General features: G+C 33.5%; 2 protein-coding genes and 1 pseudogene across 2 annotated transcripts; 2 read left to right on the top strand and 1 right to left on the bottom strand.

The window, feature by feature from the left end:
• Nucleotides 1-938: 938 nt before the first annotated feature.
• Nucleotides 939-5,308, top strand: LOC112506658 (UDP-glucuronic acid decarboxylase 2-like). The gene is made up of 7 exons (XM_025110871.1): nucleotides 939-1,535; nucleotides 1,648-1,795; nucleotides 2,685-2,764; nucleotides 3,829-3,912; nucleotides 3,990-4,064; nucleotides 4,705-4,797; nucleotides 4,895-5,308. Exons 1-7 carry the CDS (start codon nucleotides 939-941, stop codon nucleotides 5,126-5,128), a joined length of 1,311 nt encoding a protein of 436 aa, XP_024966639.1. The 3' UTR covers nucleotides 5,129-5,308.
• A 2,812-nt stretch (nucleotides 5,309-8,120) lies between these two features.
• LOC112508090 lies at nucleotides 8,121-12,916 on the top strand (annotated as a pseudogene).
• An 898-nt stretch (nucleotides 12,917-13,814) lies between these two features.
• On the bottom strand, nucleotides 13,815-19,664 carry LOC112506836 (caffeoylshikimate esterase-like). The gene is made up of 8 exons (XM_025111133.1): nucleotides 19,484-19,664; nucleotides 18,885-18,975; nucleotides 18,571-18,603; nucleotides 15,654-15,800; nucleotides 15,443-15,573; nucleotides 14,706-14,843; nucleotides 14,523-14,621; nucleotides 13,815-14,341 (listed from the first exon to the last, which is right to left on the bottom strand). Exons 1-8 carry the CDS (start codon nucleotides 19,502-19,504, stop codon nucleotides 13,970-13,972), a joined length of 1,032 nt encoding a protein of 343 aa, XP_024966901.1. The 5' UTR covers nucleotides 19,505-19,664; the 3' UTR covers nucleotides 13,815-13,969.
• Between the last annotated feature and the right edge of the window lie 554 nt (nucleotides 19,665-20,218).

The following is a 20,218-nucleotide window of genomic DNA, read 5'->3' as shown; positions in this document are numbered from 1 at the left end:
CAATAATTTTTTATAATTTTTTTTATTTTTTTAGTTTGAAAAATCACTGACTAAATATATTTTTATCAAAAATCTTTTTAAATGTAATTTTTTTTAAATGTAAGTATTTTTTTTGTTATATTTGTTTAATTTTATAGATCTAAATACTTTTTTGTTCAAAAAATGTTTAGGGACTTAATCGTTTAAAATCTGAATGTTCATTGGGGTTTTTTTCGACTTTTTTCACTATTTTACCATATTAATTAGTTGTACATGTAATAAGAATGTATCTAACCGGTTTTAGAAAAATTTAATGAGTTATTTAACATGTTTTGGATTGTCTAATGATTTATTTGTTCCAAAAAATTGTCCAATATGTTATTTAACATGTTTTAGAATGTCTAAGGACTTATTTGTTCCAAAAAATTGTCCAAAAACTTAATTATTCCAAATATTAAAGCTCATTAGATTTTTTTAGACTTTTCCAAAAAAAAAACTCTAACCTATAAAGATACAAATAAAAAGAAAAGAGAGAATTATTTTTATATTATTATATTATTTTAATAATATAATATAAAATATAAAAAATATTATAAACGTAAATTTCATTTTAAATTTTTGATTTTTCTTCTTAATTTTGAAATCTATTTTTTTATTTTTTAATCCAAGCGTCAGTTGTGTAAATTCCAAAAATGCCACACAAAAACTTTCGGCAACTCTCTCCTACTTAGCACCTACCGTTTACTTTTGAGACCACATCTGCAAGGTCAATATCGTAATTTCTAGTAGGCCGATCAATATTTTATAGTTCCATGATCCCCGCCACCTACCGGAAAATTTAAACCACCGCCACTACACCATCACATTCACAGCCTTATATAATCCTCCCCACTTTCCCTCCACCACTCTCTCTCTCTCGCTCTACCTATACATATAGAGAGAGAAACAAGAAGAAGAAGATGGGATCTGAGTTGACATATAGAGGCCACGAAACTCAATCCATGGCGGATTCTTACTCACCGAAGCTTAAGAAGCCATGGCCGGCCGTTACTCGCGTTGTTCGCTACATGCTCAAGGAACAACGTCTTGTTTTCATCCTCGTTGGTATTGCCATCGCCACCGTCTTCTTCGGGCTCCGTTCTGCAACCACCATCTCCTCCGGTCGTATTACCGATGCTTACTCCGTCTCCGAGGCGGTCCAGATGATGAATCCACGACGATCTGTGTATCCTACTGGATTCGATTCGTTCAATTTGGGCGGGAAGATTCCGTTAGGGTTGAAACGGAAGGGGTTAAGGATTGTGGTGACTGGTGGTGCAGGTTTCGTCGGAAGTCATCTCGTTGATCGGTTGATTGCGAGGGGAGATAGCGTGATTGTTGTTGATAATTTCTTCACCGGGAATAAGGATAACGTGATGCATCATTTTGGAAACCCTAGATTTGAGCTTATTCGACATGATGTTGTGGAGCCGTTACTACTCGAAGTCGATCAGATCTATCACCTTGCTTGCCCTGCTTCACCTGTTCATTACAAATACAATCCAGTCAAAACAATCATATCCTTAATTACTCGCTTTTCAATTTTCATCACTATGTTAACTTCAATCATTCATATTTTGGTTACTAATTTCTGTTTGTGAATCCTTAATTACAATTTTGATTTCTCACAAGACGAATGTAGTGGGGACATTGAACATGTTAGGGTTGGCAAAAAGAGTCGGTGCACGGTTCTTGCTAACGAGCACCAGTGAGGTCTACGGTGATCCTCTACAACATCCACAAGTCGAAACCTATTGGGGAAACGTGAATCCTATTGGTGAGTTCTATTTTCATCTACATTGGTAAAGGTACCCATCCACCATTAGGCACCGACTTGTTAGTTTCTTCCGGTCACCGCCAATCCGGCGACAAATGTGCCTGAATTCTTTAGATTACGAATCGTACGTAACTGTAATCAGATCTGATCAGGGATTCGACAGTCAATGTTCAAACCACCATTGGCGGGTCTCTGATTGGTTCCTGAACTTGTTAATTTGGTAAATTTTAGGCGATTTGAGGGGGCAAAACGGGGATGAATTTATGAATCCGAGAAAAACGATTGGAAATATAATAAAATAGCTGATTTTTCCAATCAAAGTCACTTTTTGATATTTTTCAATTGAACGAAGAGTTTATAGATTTATAAAAAGAAAAAAAATCTTTAGGTAAATTTACTTAAAGAACATTTTCAACAAATAATTCCAAAAAATTTCAACTTCGACAAATTCCTCGTTTTCGAGAATCCAACGTTGTTTATAATATTAAAATATTTCATTTATCTAATAAAATATTAAAATTTTATTTAAATATTTATTTTTAAAGTTTTCTTATTAACTTTATATTTGAAGGAAAAACTTTTCTTTGCCTTTACTTTCTTCGTTTCGGAGATAGTTTTGAAAAAACTGTTGGAGTAAAAAATTACCTCAAAATTCTTGTTTTTTTCGTTTGTTGAAGATGCTTTTAGGTAAAGAATTTGCTTGATTTTTATTTACTTAATTTTTTTTTTCTTTTGTTAAATATGAAAACATGATTTATGTAAATACACGAAAGAAACATTGATTTGCATAGACTTTGTCTAAAATGAAAAATCAATTTAAAAATGAGTAATTTAATAATTTCCTTAAGATTTGACGAAGAAATTGGAATTTGGTACTTTTTGTTGACAGGTGTCAGAAGCTGCTACGATGAGGGAAAGCGTACAGCAGAAACGTTGACCATGGACTACCATAGAGGTGCTGGGGTCGAGGTCTGTTTTCTTACTTTGGCTTAGTTTTTTTCTGCCTAAAATTTGTAGGTCCCAACCACAATTAAAATACTTTTCAATCATAAAATTTTAATATTTTTTTATCAACCACGTTTTGCAGAAATGGTTTCCAACCCAAAAAAAAAAAAGTCGTCTAATACTCTGTTTACTTTCCACTATTTATTTATGGTTACAAACGGTTGGGTTTATGTTACATCACACCTGTTTTCAGATAATTTTGTATCCAATTAAATCGATCAAGATATATACCAATTGTATTAATTAGATTTATATTAATTACAGTCGGTTGATAGTATGTCGTACTAATTATGAAACCTTGGTTGATACATAGTATTGGAAATCTTGAACCAGAGTAGTATCATGATACCGATTTATTTAATTATATATTAGTTTTTTTATAAAATTTGATGTACTAAATGTTAAACAATGTAATTTTAATTTTTTTTTTGTTTGAACATTTGAACAAAATTGTAAGTTTTCTGTATATAACTTGAAATTGGTACAAGCCGGTACCAACATGCACCAATTAAAAAAGATGATACCAAATATTGTTGGTTGGTCATGGTATATGATTTTGCGTACCAATTATAATTGGTTGGTACATGATGTTGGAGAAAAAAACTTGGTACCTCTAGTTTTTGTAAGAGCATTTGTGAATCATAAAAACACACTTAACTATCACAACAAAAACATTGTGTAGGTATAAAAACAAGTCTTCACAGTGTTTTTGTTATTAAGGTTCGGTGTATTTTTAATCTTCACAAGGTTTAGTGTTATTTTATACTCTCACAAAAGCAGTTGGTCTAACATAATCCTAAATTTTATTTATAATTATCCAATTATTTGACATTTTTGCAAGAATACCATTCTTTGTAATTAGAAGGGGTAGGATAGTCCGGATCTCAGAGCAAGAAGAATGATTTGTATACATTTTACCCTTTTATATCTTATTTTTATGGGATTTATGGCTTTAATTGATTTGGTATTTTCGTTTATAATTAAATCAAATATGATGTTATCATTTTAGAATTGTAAATCATATGTAGGTGAGGATTGCAAGGATATTCAATACATATGGTCCAAGGATGTGCATCGATGACGGTCGTGTTGTTAGTAACTTTGTTGCTCAGGTGGGTTTCACCAAAAGGATATGTGTATTCAGTTATTACGTAAAACTGTTTTTGATATTGATTCATAAACGACGCAGGCACTTAGAAAAGAACCGATGACTGTTTATGGTGACGGCAAGCAAACAAGAAGTTTCCAATTCGTTTCGGATTTGGTTAGTTTTCTATCTTTGTTGTGTTTATGAATAATATGACCGTTCTATTTAATATCTTGTCATTTATGATATCTCTTCTATTTAATATTTTGTCATGGTAGGAGTATTGTATTTAATACTTTATTCTTGATATCATTACTTTTGGGGATGGGCCAATCTATGTCCTAGGTCAATTATTGTACTTATGTATGAAAATGTTGTCGAAACCATGCTAAATGGTGATTTTTCAAAAGATTTTATATTTATTTTTAAAATATATAATATTTATATAAGTCAAATGCAACAAAGTAACTCACATATTCTCCTCACCTTTGATGAGGTTTGAACTTCTGACCTCCTAGGAAGCCAAAGACTACGATACCCCTAGACCAAAGGCCTTTTGGTAAAAAAAAAAAAAGTTCTAGTTATTTGCGTAAACTCTAGTTAAAATAAGAATTTAGTTCTAAAAGTGGCAAAAAAATGGAGTTGGTTGAGCAGATTGGCTATTTTGACGAATTTGCCTATGTTTTAAGATATTGTCCTTTTGTTCAAACTAAATAGAATCTTTTTACCTTTTCAAATCAAACCAAATGAACTCAATGTATTCTATTTATAAGAGTAGAACTATTGTTATGGTTTTGAGTTTGTTTGAATTTGTAAGGTCGAAGGTCTAATGAGATTGATGGAAGGAGAACATGTCGGACCTTTCAATCTTGGAAACCCTGGTGAATTCACCATGCTCGAACTCGCCCAGGTATCTCCTTAATTTCGTTCATCGTTTTACGTGAATTACTGTAAGGTTTTTTATATTCAAAATTGTTTACTCATTGACGGTTTGTGATTATCGACAGGTTGTTCAGGAGACAATAGACCCGAATGCGAAAATAGAGTTCAGGCCAAACACAGAAGACGACCCACACAAAAGGAAGCCAGATATCACAAAGGCTAAAGAACTTTTGGGATGGAAACCCAAGGTGCCACTACGCAAAGGTCTCCCTATGATGGTTTCAGACTTCAGGCAACGCATATTTGGCGATCAAAAGAACATTGGTGCCACTGCCACGACCACCTCTACCACGGAATAGTGGCATTTTGAGTTGATTGTTTAGTTTTGAATTTCTGTTTGATTTATTAATATTTTCGATAGCGGACAAGGTTTCGAGCAGCTTGCATGACTTACAGAATTTACGTGTAAGGTGTACCCCAATTTCCCCTTCGAAATGGAAATGGAATTAGCATCAATCATCATCGATTATATCTATACCAATCCATTCTTATAATAACAATAATGGCAATGTGAATTACCTTAAACATGATGAGTTGTGAACTTTTAAAGATTTTAAGATATTTTCTTTAAAATAGAAACAAAACCGAAGTTTGATTATATGTTAATGTAATTTATCTACTAAAATTCAAGAATTATAACAGGTGTATACATTAGAGTTGTTCGCGGGGCGGGATGACCTGTTAGATCCATCCTGTCCTGCTTGCTAGAGAAAGCGGGCTTGGATTACCATTCTCGAATAAATGAGTGAGCCTGGACTGACTTGTTAAAAGTTAATGGACGGACATGGACAATGAAAAAAAAAATACTTGGCAGGCCCGCCAGACTCATTAATTAATTTTATAATTAAAATTTACAAATAAAACTGAAAATTCTTAATACTTATCAATTCCTACTTAATCATGACTCATGATAATATCATTCTATAAAAATCTTAAATTTCAAAATATAATTACCTCGATTGATTAATTCTTTATTATCTCGTTTAGTCATTTTCTTTATCAATATTTCATATTTAGCGAAACAATTTCTTTTTAAAGTATGTATATTGTTATGTATTTAAGTCAAATTTTAAGTTGGAAAAAATGTTGCGTATTTTGAATTATTTTACATAATTTGTGATTTTATATAAGTTTTGTTTTCATAAATATAACAAGATTTTTAAGTCTGTTAGCATGTAGGCAAGTCCAGACCGTTTATAGAGCAGGTATGGTAAGTTTTCAAGCCCATAAAAACGGGATTGTTTTTACCATATTAAGCCCGTTGGACAACAAATAGGTTAAGCACGACCCAGATTCAATTCAAACCCGCAAATGATCAGCTTTAGCATACACCCAAGGTACTCATGGGTTGGTAAGGTGATTTGAGACCATTTTAACTATTAAAAATCCAATCCAACTATTTTAGTATGAGAAAACACAAATCATTCGGCCTCCTGTTTATAATCCAATTCAATTCATTAGATGTCGGTTTGAGTTGGATTGTTTGAATGCATGTTTAAAAAGATGATTATATTATATGTCAATAAAAAAAAAAACAAATATCAGTGGTCCATAATCAACCACTTGAAAATATTATAATCATCCAAGTTTATGTCAACTTGTCTAAACATAAATGTCAAGATACATGTTCTGATAAGAACGTTGAATTAAAACGACAATGATCGATCAACAACGTTTTCCACTTTTCTTACACCAATGTTGCCTAACCGTAACCTCGAGTTTATTCATATTGTCTACGGTTAAAAAAACAAAAGTTAACTGGATCAGTAGAAATTTCATTCAATGAACTATGTACAGGTTAGTTTGTTTTGACGTTTAATATTAATAGATATTTAATAATTAATAATATGAGTTTTTTTAATTATTATAATTTTGTACAAGTTAGTTTGATTTGACATGGACCTAACTTATAATCGACCCTGCTACCATCGGTTTGTATATGTTTATGAATGAATTAGACCTTATGCTAGATTGAATTGAGTTAGTCGGTCTATTTTTCAAGTTGAGTTGAACAAATTGACGATTTGATTGGGTTTTTTTTTTTTTGTACAGTGCTATTATAATTTAGTGATTTTAATCCAAAAATCCTCTAGATTCATCATCTGCACCTAGGGGTGTGTAAATGATGCGAGTCAAGCTCGAGTATCATTATACTCAACTCGAAAACTCGTGAGTAATAAAAATCAAAGCTCGACTAGAACTTGATAATTATTTCTCAAGATCGAACTCGAACTCGAATCAAACTCGAACTACAACTCAAATCAAGCTTGAACTCAAACTCGAATTCAAATCAAGTTCAAACCAACCTCACCCATTAAATTTTATGAAATTTTAGGGTCTTTTTCTATTATATTAAAAACTTAAAGATAATCTCTGAGTTTTTATAAAACTAAAGGGATCAACTTCAAACTTCATAAGACAAAGTTAGAAATTTCATTCACCTCCCACTCTTTTTATAACATCTTTTTTTCTCTTCCTCTACCATTTATCTTCCAATGTGGGACAATTTCATTCTTTTTTTCATAGTTTTTCCTTGTCTTTTTTTAATTGCGAGTTTAATAAAAAGATAACTGATTAATTTTTATTATTAAAAAATGCATAATTTTGTTTAAATACCTAATGATATAAGACATTTTTATTACTTATATTTTACAAATTTATCATAAAAACTGATTATATTTTAAAATTAATTATAGATAAAATAATCGATATCTCATGAGCTTTTCGAGTCTAGTATTGGGTAGCTTGACTCGACTCGTTAATATATCGAGCCAAGTCGAGTGTTGACCAAGCTTTGACCGAATCGATCTCGAGTAGCTCGTGAGTTGTCTCGTATCATTTACACCTCTACCCGCACTAAGCATGCCAATAGACCTGGGAATTGCGATTCCACTATCTCATCCCCGTCCTAAGACCCGACGGGTACGGTGAACCAGATCCCCTCCCTGGTTTTTGTTGGGCCTATCCTCGATCCATCCCAGTCAATTTACGATTCAACTACTTTTCTAAAAAAAACAATCACAATTTATTGAAAAATATAATATGTTTTCTCTCTCTTGTTATGTTTGCTCTAATACTAATAAATAACCCAAAATCGTATTGGTTCGAAAGAGTTATTCGGTTTCAGAATATTTTTGACATCCTGCCCCCAATAATAAAATTTTTTGGATGCGCACTGATCCGACCCCGGTTTTCAACATGTCGAGGATCCCTAGAGTTAAGACCGTATCCGCTTTTACTGGTTGGGGCAACTCACCATGCCTAACCCGTGCTTATAAAGGCGGTCACGTCCCTATAAATAACATTCTTGCCACAAGGCACAGCGATCCTCTTCTACGGTCTCCCTCACCATCTTTCCGCGTTCAAACAGGTACCGCTTCCACAAGTTTTTCGAATTTCATCATTTGATTTTCCATCAGCATTTGCATTTCTCTTTCTTCAATACTTGGTGCAACTTCTTAGTTCCATCTACTCGTATTCGCATTTTTCATTAGGGTTTTATAATCACTGCCATAAACCCTAAACCCTAGCTTTGCTCCTGCTTTCAGATTTATTTTTCGCCTACCTCGGTTTCAGTCTTCTTCAGTTATTTGTATATCGAACATGAGGTAATTTTTCATTATACATTGCTTATATACCTGCGTTCAAGCAAACCCTAGATGGTTAAATTACTTTCGCTATTTAAATTCCAAGTGTTGATACTAATCGTTTGTTTTTCTTTTTGCAGTCGGCCGATGGAGGAAGATGGACAAGTAAGTACTTTTGATTTGAATCAATATTTTGATTTTAGTTGGAATCCATTTTTCTAAACTCTACATCTGATTCTGAATAGCTTACTTTTTCTAAATTCTACATCTGTATTTCTTATATGTTGAAATTTGTAGCAGACCAAGAACGAAGAAGAGGAGTTCAACACTGGTCCCCTTTCCGTCTTGATGATGAGTGTAAAAAATAACACACAGGTAACGGATGTTTCCATAAATTTTCTTTTGGGTTTCATAACCTAAAGCTAATAGTCATCAGCTGAGTTCTTTAACACCATGCTCATAGGGCACTGCCTAATATTAGTAGTTGATTTCAGTTTGAATAGACCAGTGCTGTCCACCTTGTCTCTTCGATTTAGATAAAAAATTTGCTGTCATTGTCTTGCAATTCCAGGTCCTTATTAACTGCAGAAATAACAAGAAGCTTCTAGGTCGTGTTAGGGCGTTTGATCGGCACTGCAACATGGTGCTGGAAAATGTTAGAGAGTTTTGGACCGAGGTTGGTCCTGCCACTACATTGCCACCTGTATCGATTCTTTAGTTCCATCTTTTGATTCAAACACCATCCTGCACTTTCTGATTTTCTGATTTTTGTATGTCAGGTACCGAAGACCGGAAAAGGCAAAAAGAAGGCTCTTCCAGTTAACAAAGACAGATTTATCAGCAAGATGTTTCTTCGAGGTGATTCTGTCATCATTGTACTTAGAAACCCAAAGTGAAAGGTATCATTCTTCATTCTTTTCCTTGATTAGTTACGTCTGTCTAATTTTCCTTGTTGAAGTGATGCAATGGTTACAAACCAAGTGTTGTGTCGTTAGTGGTTTATTAGCGTCATTATTTAGTTGTCTGAGTCTGCATATTCTCAATTCTCCTTTTTATGTGTTTAGCAAGATCAGCTGCTTGATTATTCAATTAGCAACTTTTTTATTTCTATATGCACTTTCTGGTGTTTGAGATTTACAGATAATTACATATCGGGCAAGAAAGAAATGAAAACGTTATAAACCAAAAGGAACAAACTCGTTATATGCTTCCCGGGGATGGGGTCTTGGGGGATGTACGCAGACATGACCTGTACCTCGAAGAGTAAGAGTAGAGCGACTGTTTTCTTGAAGTCCCCCTGCTTGTGCCTATTGTGCGATTAGAAAGGTTAAAACTTGCTCAAAAGAATTTGCTGAGAAGAATATAACAACTTGAAAATAAGGAAGGCAATGCTAAAATATGAAAACACGTTAGGAGTAAACAACAACACACAAACAGACAGTAACAAACAAAATATACAAATAAAAGCAAGTACAAGAAAACATAGTCAAGGTAGGAGTAACTTACAAACCCTTGATGTAACCTAAGACTCACATGCTCGCTAACCTTACCCCCTTCTAACTCTCCAGATCCCTTCCTTTCATCTAGGCTATCTGCACATTCCCGTCCGGTCGAACCTCAACTGCTTATTCTAGGTTCTCCTCGACCTACCCCTTCTCCTCACTCCCTCGACCTCACTTTCTAGCCTCCTCACCATTGCCATCTGTTTCCTACGAACATGGCAAAACCAATGCAATCTTTCCACCAAATGAAAACGTAATCGACTATAGAAGCATCCCTGCCAGCCATACACAGGATATAGAAGTATGCACCGGGAGTATTTGAAATTGATGAAAGTAAATACTGAAGTCGGCAATTATCAATTGATAGTCACTGGGGTTCTGGGAACCAAAAAATGGTGCATTTGGATGCATGGTTATTCTGATAGCTAATTGTGTGGCCTTTGATATCATTATATAAGTGGTGCTGCGGTAATTGGATGAGGGTTGATCCCTATCACTATGATCCACAAGACTGTCAATGGATGCTAGAGGAAGGTAGAGGTAGTTGTCTGATACTAGAAACAAATAGTTGGTGGTTTTGTTTATGGCCTGAAAAAGGTAAGAGTGAGGCCTGAATGATTGAGATCAAACAGCTATCTTAGTCCATTCAAAAGAATAAGATATAATACCTTAGTTTGGTGTGTTATTACTTGTCGTGCTTTATTGAGGCTAGTCTATAGGTGATAAATCTGTCATATTCTTGCATAATCAAGAATGGCATATTTTTTTATAGCTAAAATAGAGCAGAATGTACAAGGGAAGAAAGAGGGAGGTAAGGGTGTCATAGGACTGCAAATTCTTCCCCCTTCATCCTCCTTTCCATCTCGCTCTCGCACACACAGTGAGATGAAAAGATAGGAAGTATGATCATCTACACTGCTACTTCAGTGTCATAACAATTCACAAAAAATTCAAAAAGCTCCGACGAAAAGATAGGAAGTATGATCATCATTTTTTCCTATATTCATGATACATTGAGCAAGGACGGAGCCACGTTAGCACCAGAAGGTGCACGTGCTCCCCCTGATGCTTAAATTTCTGTTATATATATATATATATATACATATATATATATATATATATACATATATATATATACATATATACATATATAATTTGCAGCCACTTACATTTCATCTCACCCCTCTCACATAACCTATTGGTGTTATTGTTGCATTACCTATTTGCATATTAAATATGCATCATCTATTGTGGCCTACATAGGATTAATGAATCTGCCACATTAGGATTGTAGAATCTGAGCTCGAACCTGCTAAGTTGTAGTTCCAAACAGAAAATGTTTAATGCCTTTTAGAATCTCTTGGTGCTACTGCTTTAGCAGTTTTAGTGATCGTTTTGAACTGTTAATCAGGTAAAGTGCTTATTGGGTAGGAGTTACCACCCTCACTTACCTTTACCAGGTAAGATTCTTGACCATCAAAACAACATAGAAAGGTTGTTAATAAACGCCTTTTATGGGGTAAGCGCTAAATAGGCAAGAGTAACTACCTCATTTACCGGGCAAGATTTTCAGTCGTTGTCAATTTGTCATGCTTCTTACCGCATAAGATTCTCAGTACTTGTTATGCTCGCCCTGTATGAGTGAAGTTAAAACCATATGTTGACAAAAAGAAATGTTAGAAGCGCTCTTTAAGAGAGGTTAAAACCGTTAGCAAGCTGTGTAGAGAGTATGTTTTCTTCATTTCTTGTACATCCCTTGTTTCTTACTTGTTTCTAAAGCAATTTGATTGCGTGAATCACCAATACTTGTGCTTGTTGAACCTTAGTAAGTTGGATAAGCTTTTACAAGTGTAATCATGAACGTATGATGGATTGTATGCAACCGATGCTCCCCCTGATCCTCAATCCAGGCTCCGCCCCTGACATTGAGACTCTTCCAACTTCAGTGTCATAACCTTTAAAAGATAAGAAGTATGATAATCTGCGCTGCTACTTTTGCCTTCAGAACTACTCGGTCATCTAGGATGCAACAACTTTGACCATATTGCTTATTGTCAGTATTAATCATGCAATATAGCAGCTACAAGCAGTTTGAAGTGAGAGGAAGAATAGGAACGGAGTCGTAATGCAAAGGAAATATTCTTTCCTAACAGCCAAACTGCAATGATGTGGGTTGATCCTTATTTGGGAAATTGAATTTTGTTGTTAGATAAAAACGATTACAGCCTTGTCAGGAACGAGAGGGAGGTAAGATGCCTAATTTTAGGTGAAATACATTGTAATTCAGCTAATTTTGTTAGCAAAATGATTGACTCGACCTTAGAATATAGGGTCAAGTGAAAGGTGCAAGGATTGATATCGAAGTGGATGTCTGTCATAACAATTGGGGCGATGGTTTTGCAAAGTGACGATAGATGGAGAAACCAAAAGTTGTTGGGAACTTGGAATGTGAGGTCTAGATGTGTAACAGATCCAAGACACCAAATGTTCTGCCATAGTCATCTTTCCCCCTTTTTTCTTAATTTTTTCGGCTTTCCCTACATAAAAGAATGGTCACCGGAAGCAGATACCAACCCACATAGAATAAATAGAATTATGAGTGATTAGGGCAAGTAGTCGAGGCGCCATTTCTTATGGTCACAAAAATTGTAACCCTAAATGGAAAAGTCAAAATGACATTAAGAGATACCCAATCAGCATTCATTAATTTATTGCATCTTTGTTGTGTTTTTTCATTATATATACAATGTGTTTTAACTAAATGTCCTTTGCCTGTTTCAGGATTTTGTCGATCTGGCGTCGAGTTTATGGATGGAATGTCGAGTTTGTAAGGGAAATATTGTGACCGGTCCAGTAGCATATGGTTGTATTTTGTTAAAATGCTTGATTTTGTGATCATGACTTCTAACTTCCCTTTGGTTTCCTTCTAAGTTTGTCATGGATTTAAGGAAGTTCTGCTTATTCAAGATAACAAGTCTTAAACATGCTATTTGACTCCCTCGCACTGTGTTGATTTTATTAATTTTTTAATTGATCTAAAAGGACATAATAAAAGTTAATGGTGAAAAAAGTAAAACATGACCATAAAAAAGTTCTTGTATGTATCGGACTCGACGTGACAAGTTGTCTGTTGTTTGGTGTGATCCAGTTTCTGTAGTTGTTATCTTGATTTATGTCGTGAGACAACGAATTCTGTCTAATTCATTGTAAAGTTTTTATAAAGGTCTTTAATTTGGTGAATTGACAATGATACGACAAAAACAAAATACTAGAAGTTGGTTCTTACACGTTACAAGTCACAAACTCCAATCCAAGGGTATTGGAAGCTTATTACCATCCTAAAAGAATGCTACTCATCAGCATAATAACAAGATTTTGTGGGTCCCACTTTTCTTGATAAAACTGGATGCTATAAACGTTTTCACGATTTTAGTTGCGTTGACCGAATCTTTATCAAGTAAGCGTTTACTGGTAAAAGCATTATTCTCATTTATTTGAGCTGATAAATTCTCGGCTATTAAAATAGATTGTTGAAAAGCATCTTTTACCCAGTAAACACTTACCGGTTAAGATTTTCAGTTCTTGCTATGTCTTTTACGGTATAAGATTCTTGGTCTTTAGCATGCTCATCCCAAAGGTGAGTGACACCCGGTAAACGCTTACTAGATCATTTACTTTACCTAATAAACATGACAAAGATCAAAAAATTTACCCGGTAAGAGTGATGGCAAGGATCGAGAGTGTTATCTAGTAAGTAAGGTGGACAACTCTTATCCAGTTAGTACTTGCCAGATGAATTACTGCATACAATGCCGTTTTGATGGAGTAGAATCTTACCCGATAAAGTAAGTGAGAATGTTGACTCCTACCGGTTAGTAATCATCTACACATAAGCATTTGAGCAAATGAACCTCAAAAAAGCTCCATTGTGAATAAGGGATCCATGATTGTAAATATTAACTTCCACAGAAACTATATATGTCCCATTACATTAGTAATCATAGAGTTGTCTTAAACTCTGATGGCAAAAAGAGTTGGACGGCAGTGGTGGCTACATGGCGGAGTGGTGGTGCATCCGCCGTCCCTTCCACCCACAAAGATAGCTGCCACTCTGCCGGAGTTTCTTTTTACTTATTTCTACCATAGGGGAAGGTACCAACTCTATATCATCAATAACAGTAGCTGCACCACTACTGTCGGTGATATAATCGTCATCGCATCGCTTGTCCAGCCATGAAATGATGTCGGAAAACACGATATCGATGTTCTGATCGGGCTCACCGGAGGTCAACCCATGCCACATTCCGGGGTATAGTTTTATGGTTTTGTCTTTGCTGCTGGCTTGTTCGTATAGAGCCCGACTCACTTCTGGATCCGTCACGGTATCCGCCTCTCCATGTAGCACGAAAAATGGTAACGTGACCTGCCCAAAGAGGTCACGGATTCAAAGAGGTCAATGATTCAAACCTTACCAAATGTGAGGAGTGTACGTGAGTATTTACTGTCTATTTATTATTATTATGTATTTCAAAAAAAACAAACACTTGAAAAAACGTAAAAAAAATGATAGTCATCACATAGAGGGTAAAAAGGTAAAAAATAACCTCGCTTAAGCTGTCTTCGAGACCCATGCTAGTCCTAAGCATTTCAAGAGCCGTTTTAAGCCTTGGCTTTTCTTGATATATCAACTTGTTTGAGCGTATCTGCACAGATGTTCAGGTCGTGGTGAATTTACGTATTTACCCTTGTCCGATTACAAATTCACCAATAGCGAAAATCAACCTTACCTCTTCTCTCTTAATAGGATCCTTAAATGCAGAATCAATAACATCCTTTGTAGGCACAATCTTCCATCTGGGTATTACATCTTCTACCCTTGTTAGCATACTTATCACCATCGGGTGAGGCTTCACCTTCTCCGATATCTATCAGAATCGACAGCAAATATGCTTCAAGAACTTGTACCGTACAACCATATGCGGAGCCAATGTTGGCCTCCCGCACCTTCTAAAAAGCCTTCTTATATACAGTGAAAAGGGTTACTATTGTTCTTTTGCTGATACCTACTTCGATTAGCACCAAATAACATGTGATTTTAGAGTAAAATCACATGCGACACACGTCGAGCTGACCAACCTTTGCACATGCGAGTTTTCACACGACCTTCTAGGCTGTATCGCATGTGATTTTGCTCTAGAATTACATGTGATTTAGTCCTTATCGCACTTTTTGAAAGTCAACCTTACCTCCTCGCATAATGTCCCCCCCCCAGAAGCTATTTTCCGGTGACATTATAGCATCTTCAACAGTTAACATATAACTTATTAGCCAACAGTTAGCTTATCAGCTAGTTTACCATACAATAATAAGCCTTAGACTCAATCTCCTAATTTCTTCGTTTTTGAAGAAACTTTTAGAGAATCTGTTGGAGGAAAAAAAAATATGACAAGATTTTCAAATTCTCTATTTTCTTCATTTTACAAAAGAATTTGTTGGAGATGTTCTAAGGTCAAACGTTAATTACCTTACACATGGGTGCGACCAGAATGGCGCCATGCCAAAAAGTTGGATCCTTTCTATGAACCAGAAGAGAAACTGCACCACCCATGGACTCGCCATACAAGAACCGTCTCTTGTTCTTGTAGTCTTCTTGCCCTGAGTGGTTCGAGCCAAAAAACAAGTTAGCGGTTCGATATGTTCTCATTTTTAATGCATGGACTTTTGTGGATGTGTACCAGAAATGTATTTGAAGTAATTGGAGCAATCCGCAACAATGTGATCGAATTTCTTGATGTAACAACGTGCACCCATGGACCGTCCGTGCCCTTCATAGTCTATTCCAAATACCGCGTACCCGTAGCTTGCCAGCTTCGTCCCACACCCTATATGTACAATTTTAAAACGTTTCGTAAATTTAAATAACATTCAAAATTTTATTTGAGAATTTGGAAATCATTTGTTTTAACAATCATTTTTCATTCAAAATTTTGTTGTAACTAAAATAAATTAGATTTGTTAATTGGTAAAATGACCATTTTGTCCTCCAGTCTAACGAGCCTGTTGGACAGCCATTTAGTCGAAGGACCAAATCCGTATAAATAATGAATACCACAAAGTAATCTACGTAATAAATGAAGTCTAGAGTCCAATTCTGTAAAAACTAGCATACCACAAGGACCAAATCCGTAATTTACTCTACAAACTACAAAGATTTTTTTGTATTTGAATAAAAAAATAATTGTTAATTTTTAATCAAAGGGGTTGTCTAAATGGTAATGCTATTATTATACACCCATTATATGTGAGAATCAAATCAAATAATGCATTAAAAATGTAAAAAGTAAGTCTTGTTGTTAAGGCGTGTGTGAAGAGAAAAATAATAGATAGGGATGCATTTAGCAACATATAAGAGTGTATTTAGCCTCTGCCTAAATCCATATCTATCTACTAATTTTCATCCCACATACATCAACATCAAATTTTATTTTTTACATTTTTAATACATAACTTGACCTGATTTTAACATAAATAAATGAAAACTTAACAACTCCCATATCAAAAAGATGTTGAACAAGAAGTGGGGTGGGGTTGGTGATAATATAAGAGAGGTGTTTGGTAACCATAATACATGTAGGACCCACATCACATAATTTTCTACCTCTTGCAATTACTCTTACATTACTTGTTTGATGACCTACTTCAACCAACCAAACTTAACTCCATTTATTCCCTTTTCATAATTATGCATTTTGTTAAAGAATTATCTATAAACATCTTACATTTTATCTTTTGAATTAAAATAAAATATGGGTTACCAATATTTTAACACTTCCAGCTATAGTTTTACACGGGTTGATCAAATACCCTAAACACATGTAAAAATTGGGCCTCAAAATCCCTGTTCAAAATCCCACATTTAACGTGTTAAAGGTCGACCGTGTCGAGTCGAGTTCGAACAACCTGTTACTTGACTCGACCCGACCCATTTACACTCGTAGGCGAACCTAAAGAAGTACAAGTCGCTATATTTAAGATCTAAGTTGACAGACTTTAAATGGTATGAAACTGACGCATCTTAACAGGTTTTATGAGAATTTATAGGTCTTTAATGGGTTCATTATAAATGTTAAAAATAACACATTTTGATGTTCCGATAAATATTTTTTCCAATAATATATCTATAAATCGTTTTCTAATATTATAGAAAAAATAAAAATACAATAATAATGAATTTATTTATATTTATTTATTTGTTTAACTACCAACAATTATTAAAATGCATTTTTTAAGATGAAATAAAATTCATAAATTATCTTTCATTAAAATATATCATAAGCATTAAATTGTTAATTAAAGATTCGCATTAATCATAGATCCACTAAAAAGTTATATTATTTCCGACAAATTACATCAAAAGTAATGTATTTTAATTAATTAATTCTTATTTTAGGTAACGTATTTTCAAAACTCTTATTTTGATATATAAGATGTAAAGTTTTAAACATTTAAATACTCATATAATCGGTTGAAACATTAACCGGTTTATCATGCTAATGTGGTGAGTGATGTGGTATTCAACTCAGTATTATTTGCTGATGTGGTTAATGACATGAATTTTTTTTTATCTAAAATTAGGCTTCAATCGGTTAACCGGATACCAAAATAGAAAATTTAAAATTAATCAAGTTAAAGTACGTTATTTTTTCATGCAATTTACCCTTCCACAAATTATTGTACTGATAATATAATTTTAATTACTATTTAATTTAATAAACTGATTTTAATTTAATACATCAATTACCAAAAAAGAGTTAAATTAACTCTTTAATTTTGTCATTCTACATATTTTAATTGAATTATAATAAAAATATTTTTTTATTAATCTAATCCTAGGACGACCATCCGTTTCGAGAGTAGCTCAGAGTCACTGCAATTGAACCTCTGTGGCCACTGGAGATTTTTATTCCTCATTAGATTCGAACTTGGAAACTTCAAACACTTTTGATCTTTAAAACTCAATCTTAAACCAATCAAATACCACTCTTATGGCTTAATAAAAATACAGATGAAGAGAAATAAGTTATTTATGTTTTCCACCATGAAATTGAATTATTGTTAATAAATATAAAGTTTTTATATATATAGAAATAATAAAATTGAAGATATTTTAAATAAGAATATTTAAAATTTTAAAATAGATAATCTATTTAATTGAATGTAACTCTTTTTAATTTTTTAGTATTTATTTTATAGAAATTATATAAAATCCGTAAAGATAATAATAAAAGGAAAAAGTCAAAATGAAAAGAAAGTCAACATTCTGAGACGCATGGGTTTTAGAATTTTTATTTCTTAAATAATTCTAAAAAGCAATTCTACCTGTTTTTTATATTTATTTATTATATATTCACGTGAAACAGGGATTAAGAACATCAATTGGAACAACAAACCCAAAGGATTGTCGAGTAATACTTGAAGCGTTGTAAAATCTCATCTGTTCATTGTTTGATTTTAAATGTATATAACAACTATTATCGTTGAATTTATCAGAACTGATTTTTTGCAGTCACAATTTACCGGCATTAGTTAAGGACACATTTCCAAAAAAATCAAAATAACAACATAAATGCAAACAAGACTTGATTTCGGTACCTTTCATGAAGTCGCTGCATTCCATACCATAACCTGCAAAAATTAACCTTATTTGTTTCATTTATCTTCAATCTCGTAAAAAAACCATTTATTTGTCCGATATGTACGCATACATACATATACATATATATATATATATATATACATATAAAAGATAAAAGTAACTAAAAATGTTTTATAGTTTCTATACATGAGAAATTATTTATATATATATATATATATATATGTATGTATATTTTTTGGACAAAGGAATAGTTATCAGGGTATTTTTCATTTGTTTATTATGGTGTTATTTTGAGAAAGAAAGAGAGTACCATGGCAGAGGAAAACAAGGGCTTTTGGTGGAGAGACAGGTAGCCATTTGCAAGTGAAGAGCTGCACCCCTCTTGAATTCCTTATATACTCCTGAAACTCGAATTCATCAAACCAGAACCAGAACCAGAACCAACCACTGAGATTTTATAAATTCTATGCCAAATTTACGGAACCCAAAGATAAAATATTTATGGCAACATTGTTCAGAAAACCAAGTTCTATTCACATGTGATGACCGACAAGGTACTGGAACCAAAAAGGATCACTACTTCATCAACACTAACACACTCCCAAATTACCAACATTCATCTGCCAAATTCATTGAACGCATTTCTAAAGATTTGCTTTTTTATTATGAAACCCATTAATAAAATATTTGAATTCATAAAACCCATTACTTAAAAAGCTTCCATTGTTGTACCCAATTCATGACACCCATTACTCAACATTTCGAATTTAGGGGATGGACGAAGCAAATCAAGATGAATGTGTACATATACATACATACATACATATATATATATATGTATGTATATATTGAGAGGAGATATATATATATATATATATAGAGAGAGAGAGAGAGAGAGAGAGCGCAAACCTCTTGGTATTCGACCTCCATTGATAAGTGTTTATGGATATGATTCAGAAAAAGTTGAAGAATTGAAAAGGAAAGAAACACGTTTAAAAGGGTTATGGAGATTGGGGTGAGAAATTGAGGGAAGATGGGTCTCTGGTTCTTTATAGATCAGAGTGTTTTTCTAGAATAATTTATGATCAAATACCACATCACACATAGAGAGAGAGAGATAATATTATTTATTTATTATTTTTTTTATTTTATTTTTGGAGATGAAGTAAAGAGGGAGGGTTATCTTGTAGGAGAGGCCCATCCCTTGATTTTTTAATTATTTAAGTTGGACTAAGTTACATAAATAGTCCCTCAGGTTTTGTTAATTGACAATTTCAGTCCCATATTTTGTGATTCAAAATATTAAACCCAATATTTGTTAATGTCACATGTATTGATTTCTTTCAAGATCATCTCTAACAACTATGTTATTTTAGAAATTCTGAAGATTTGAAAAAAGTTTGATCCAACTGTGATGTTAAAGTCTGCTTTAAAATAGAGGGGGAAAATGGAGAAATTTTCAAATTTAGAAAAAAAGAGGGAAAATATAGCATATCTGTTTGAGATGTTCTAAGGTTTAAAAACATAATTTACTCAAAATTATGTAAGAAAAAACACAAACAAAAGAAATCTTGAAGACCTTTATCTTGTAAAGTATATGAGATGTTATGTTGAAAATTATTGAATAAAATGTAAATAAATACA

Source organism: Cynara cardunculus, assembly GCF_001531365.2.
Source record: "Cynara cardunculus var. scolymus isolate 2C chromosome LG 2, CcrdV1, whole genome shotgun sequence".
In the NCBI taxonomy this organism is placed as follows: domain Eukaryota; kingdom Viridiplantae; phylum Streptophyta; class Magnoliopsida; order Asterales; family Asteraceae; genus Cynara; species Cynara cardunculus.
Note: the sequence above shows the minus strand (reverse complement) of the source record. Positions and strands in the feature narration are given on the sequence as shown.

Bases quoted from the DNA above. Each gene is read 5' to 3' on its own strand.
- LOC112506658 (XM_025110871.1), top strand. From the start codon at position 939: ATGGGATCTGAGTTGACATATAGAGGCCACGAAACTCAATCCATGGCG. The intron at 2,765-3,828 runs GTCTGTTTTCTT...AATCATATGTAG, and splicing joins ATAGAGGTGCTGGGGTCGAG to GTGAGGATTGCAAGGATATT. The intron at 4,798-4,894 runs GTATCTCCTTAA...GATTATCGACAG, and splicing joins CCATGCTCGAACTCGCCCAG to GTTGTTCAGGAGACAATAGA.
- LOC112506836 (XM_025111133.1), bottom strand. From the start codon at position 19,504: ATGGAGGTCGAATACCAAGAG. The intron at 14,844-15,442 runs GTAATTAACGTT...CGATTCTGATAG, and splicing joins TGGTCGCACCCATGTGTAAG to ATATCGGAGAAGGTGAAGCC. The intron at 14,622-14,705 runs GTAAGGTTGATT...ACATCTGTGCAG, and splicing joins ATCCTATTAAGAGAGAAGAG to ATACGCTCAAACAAGTTGAT.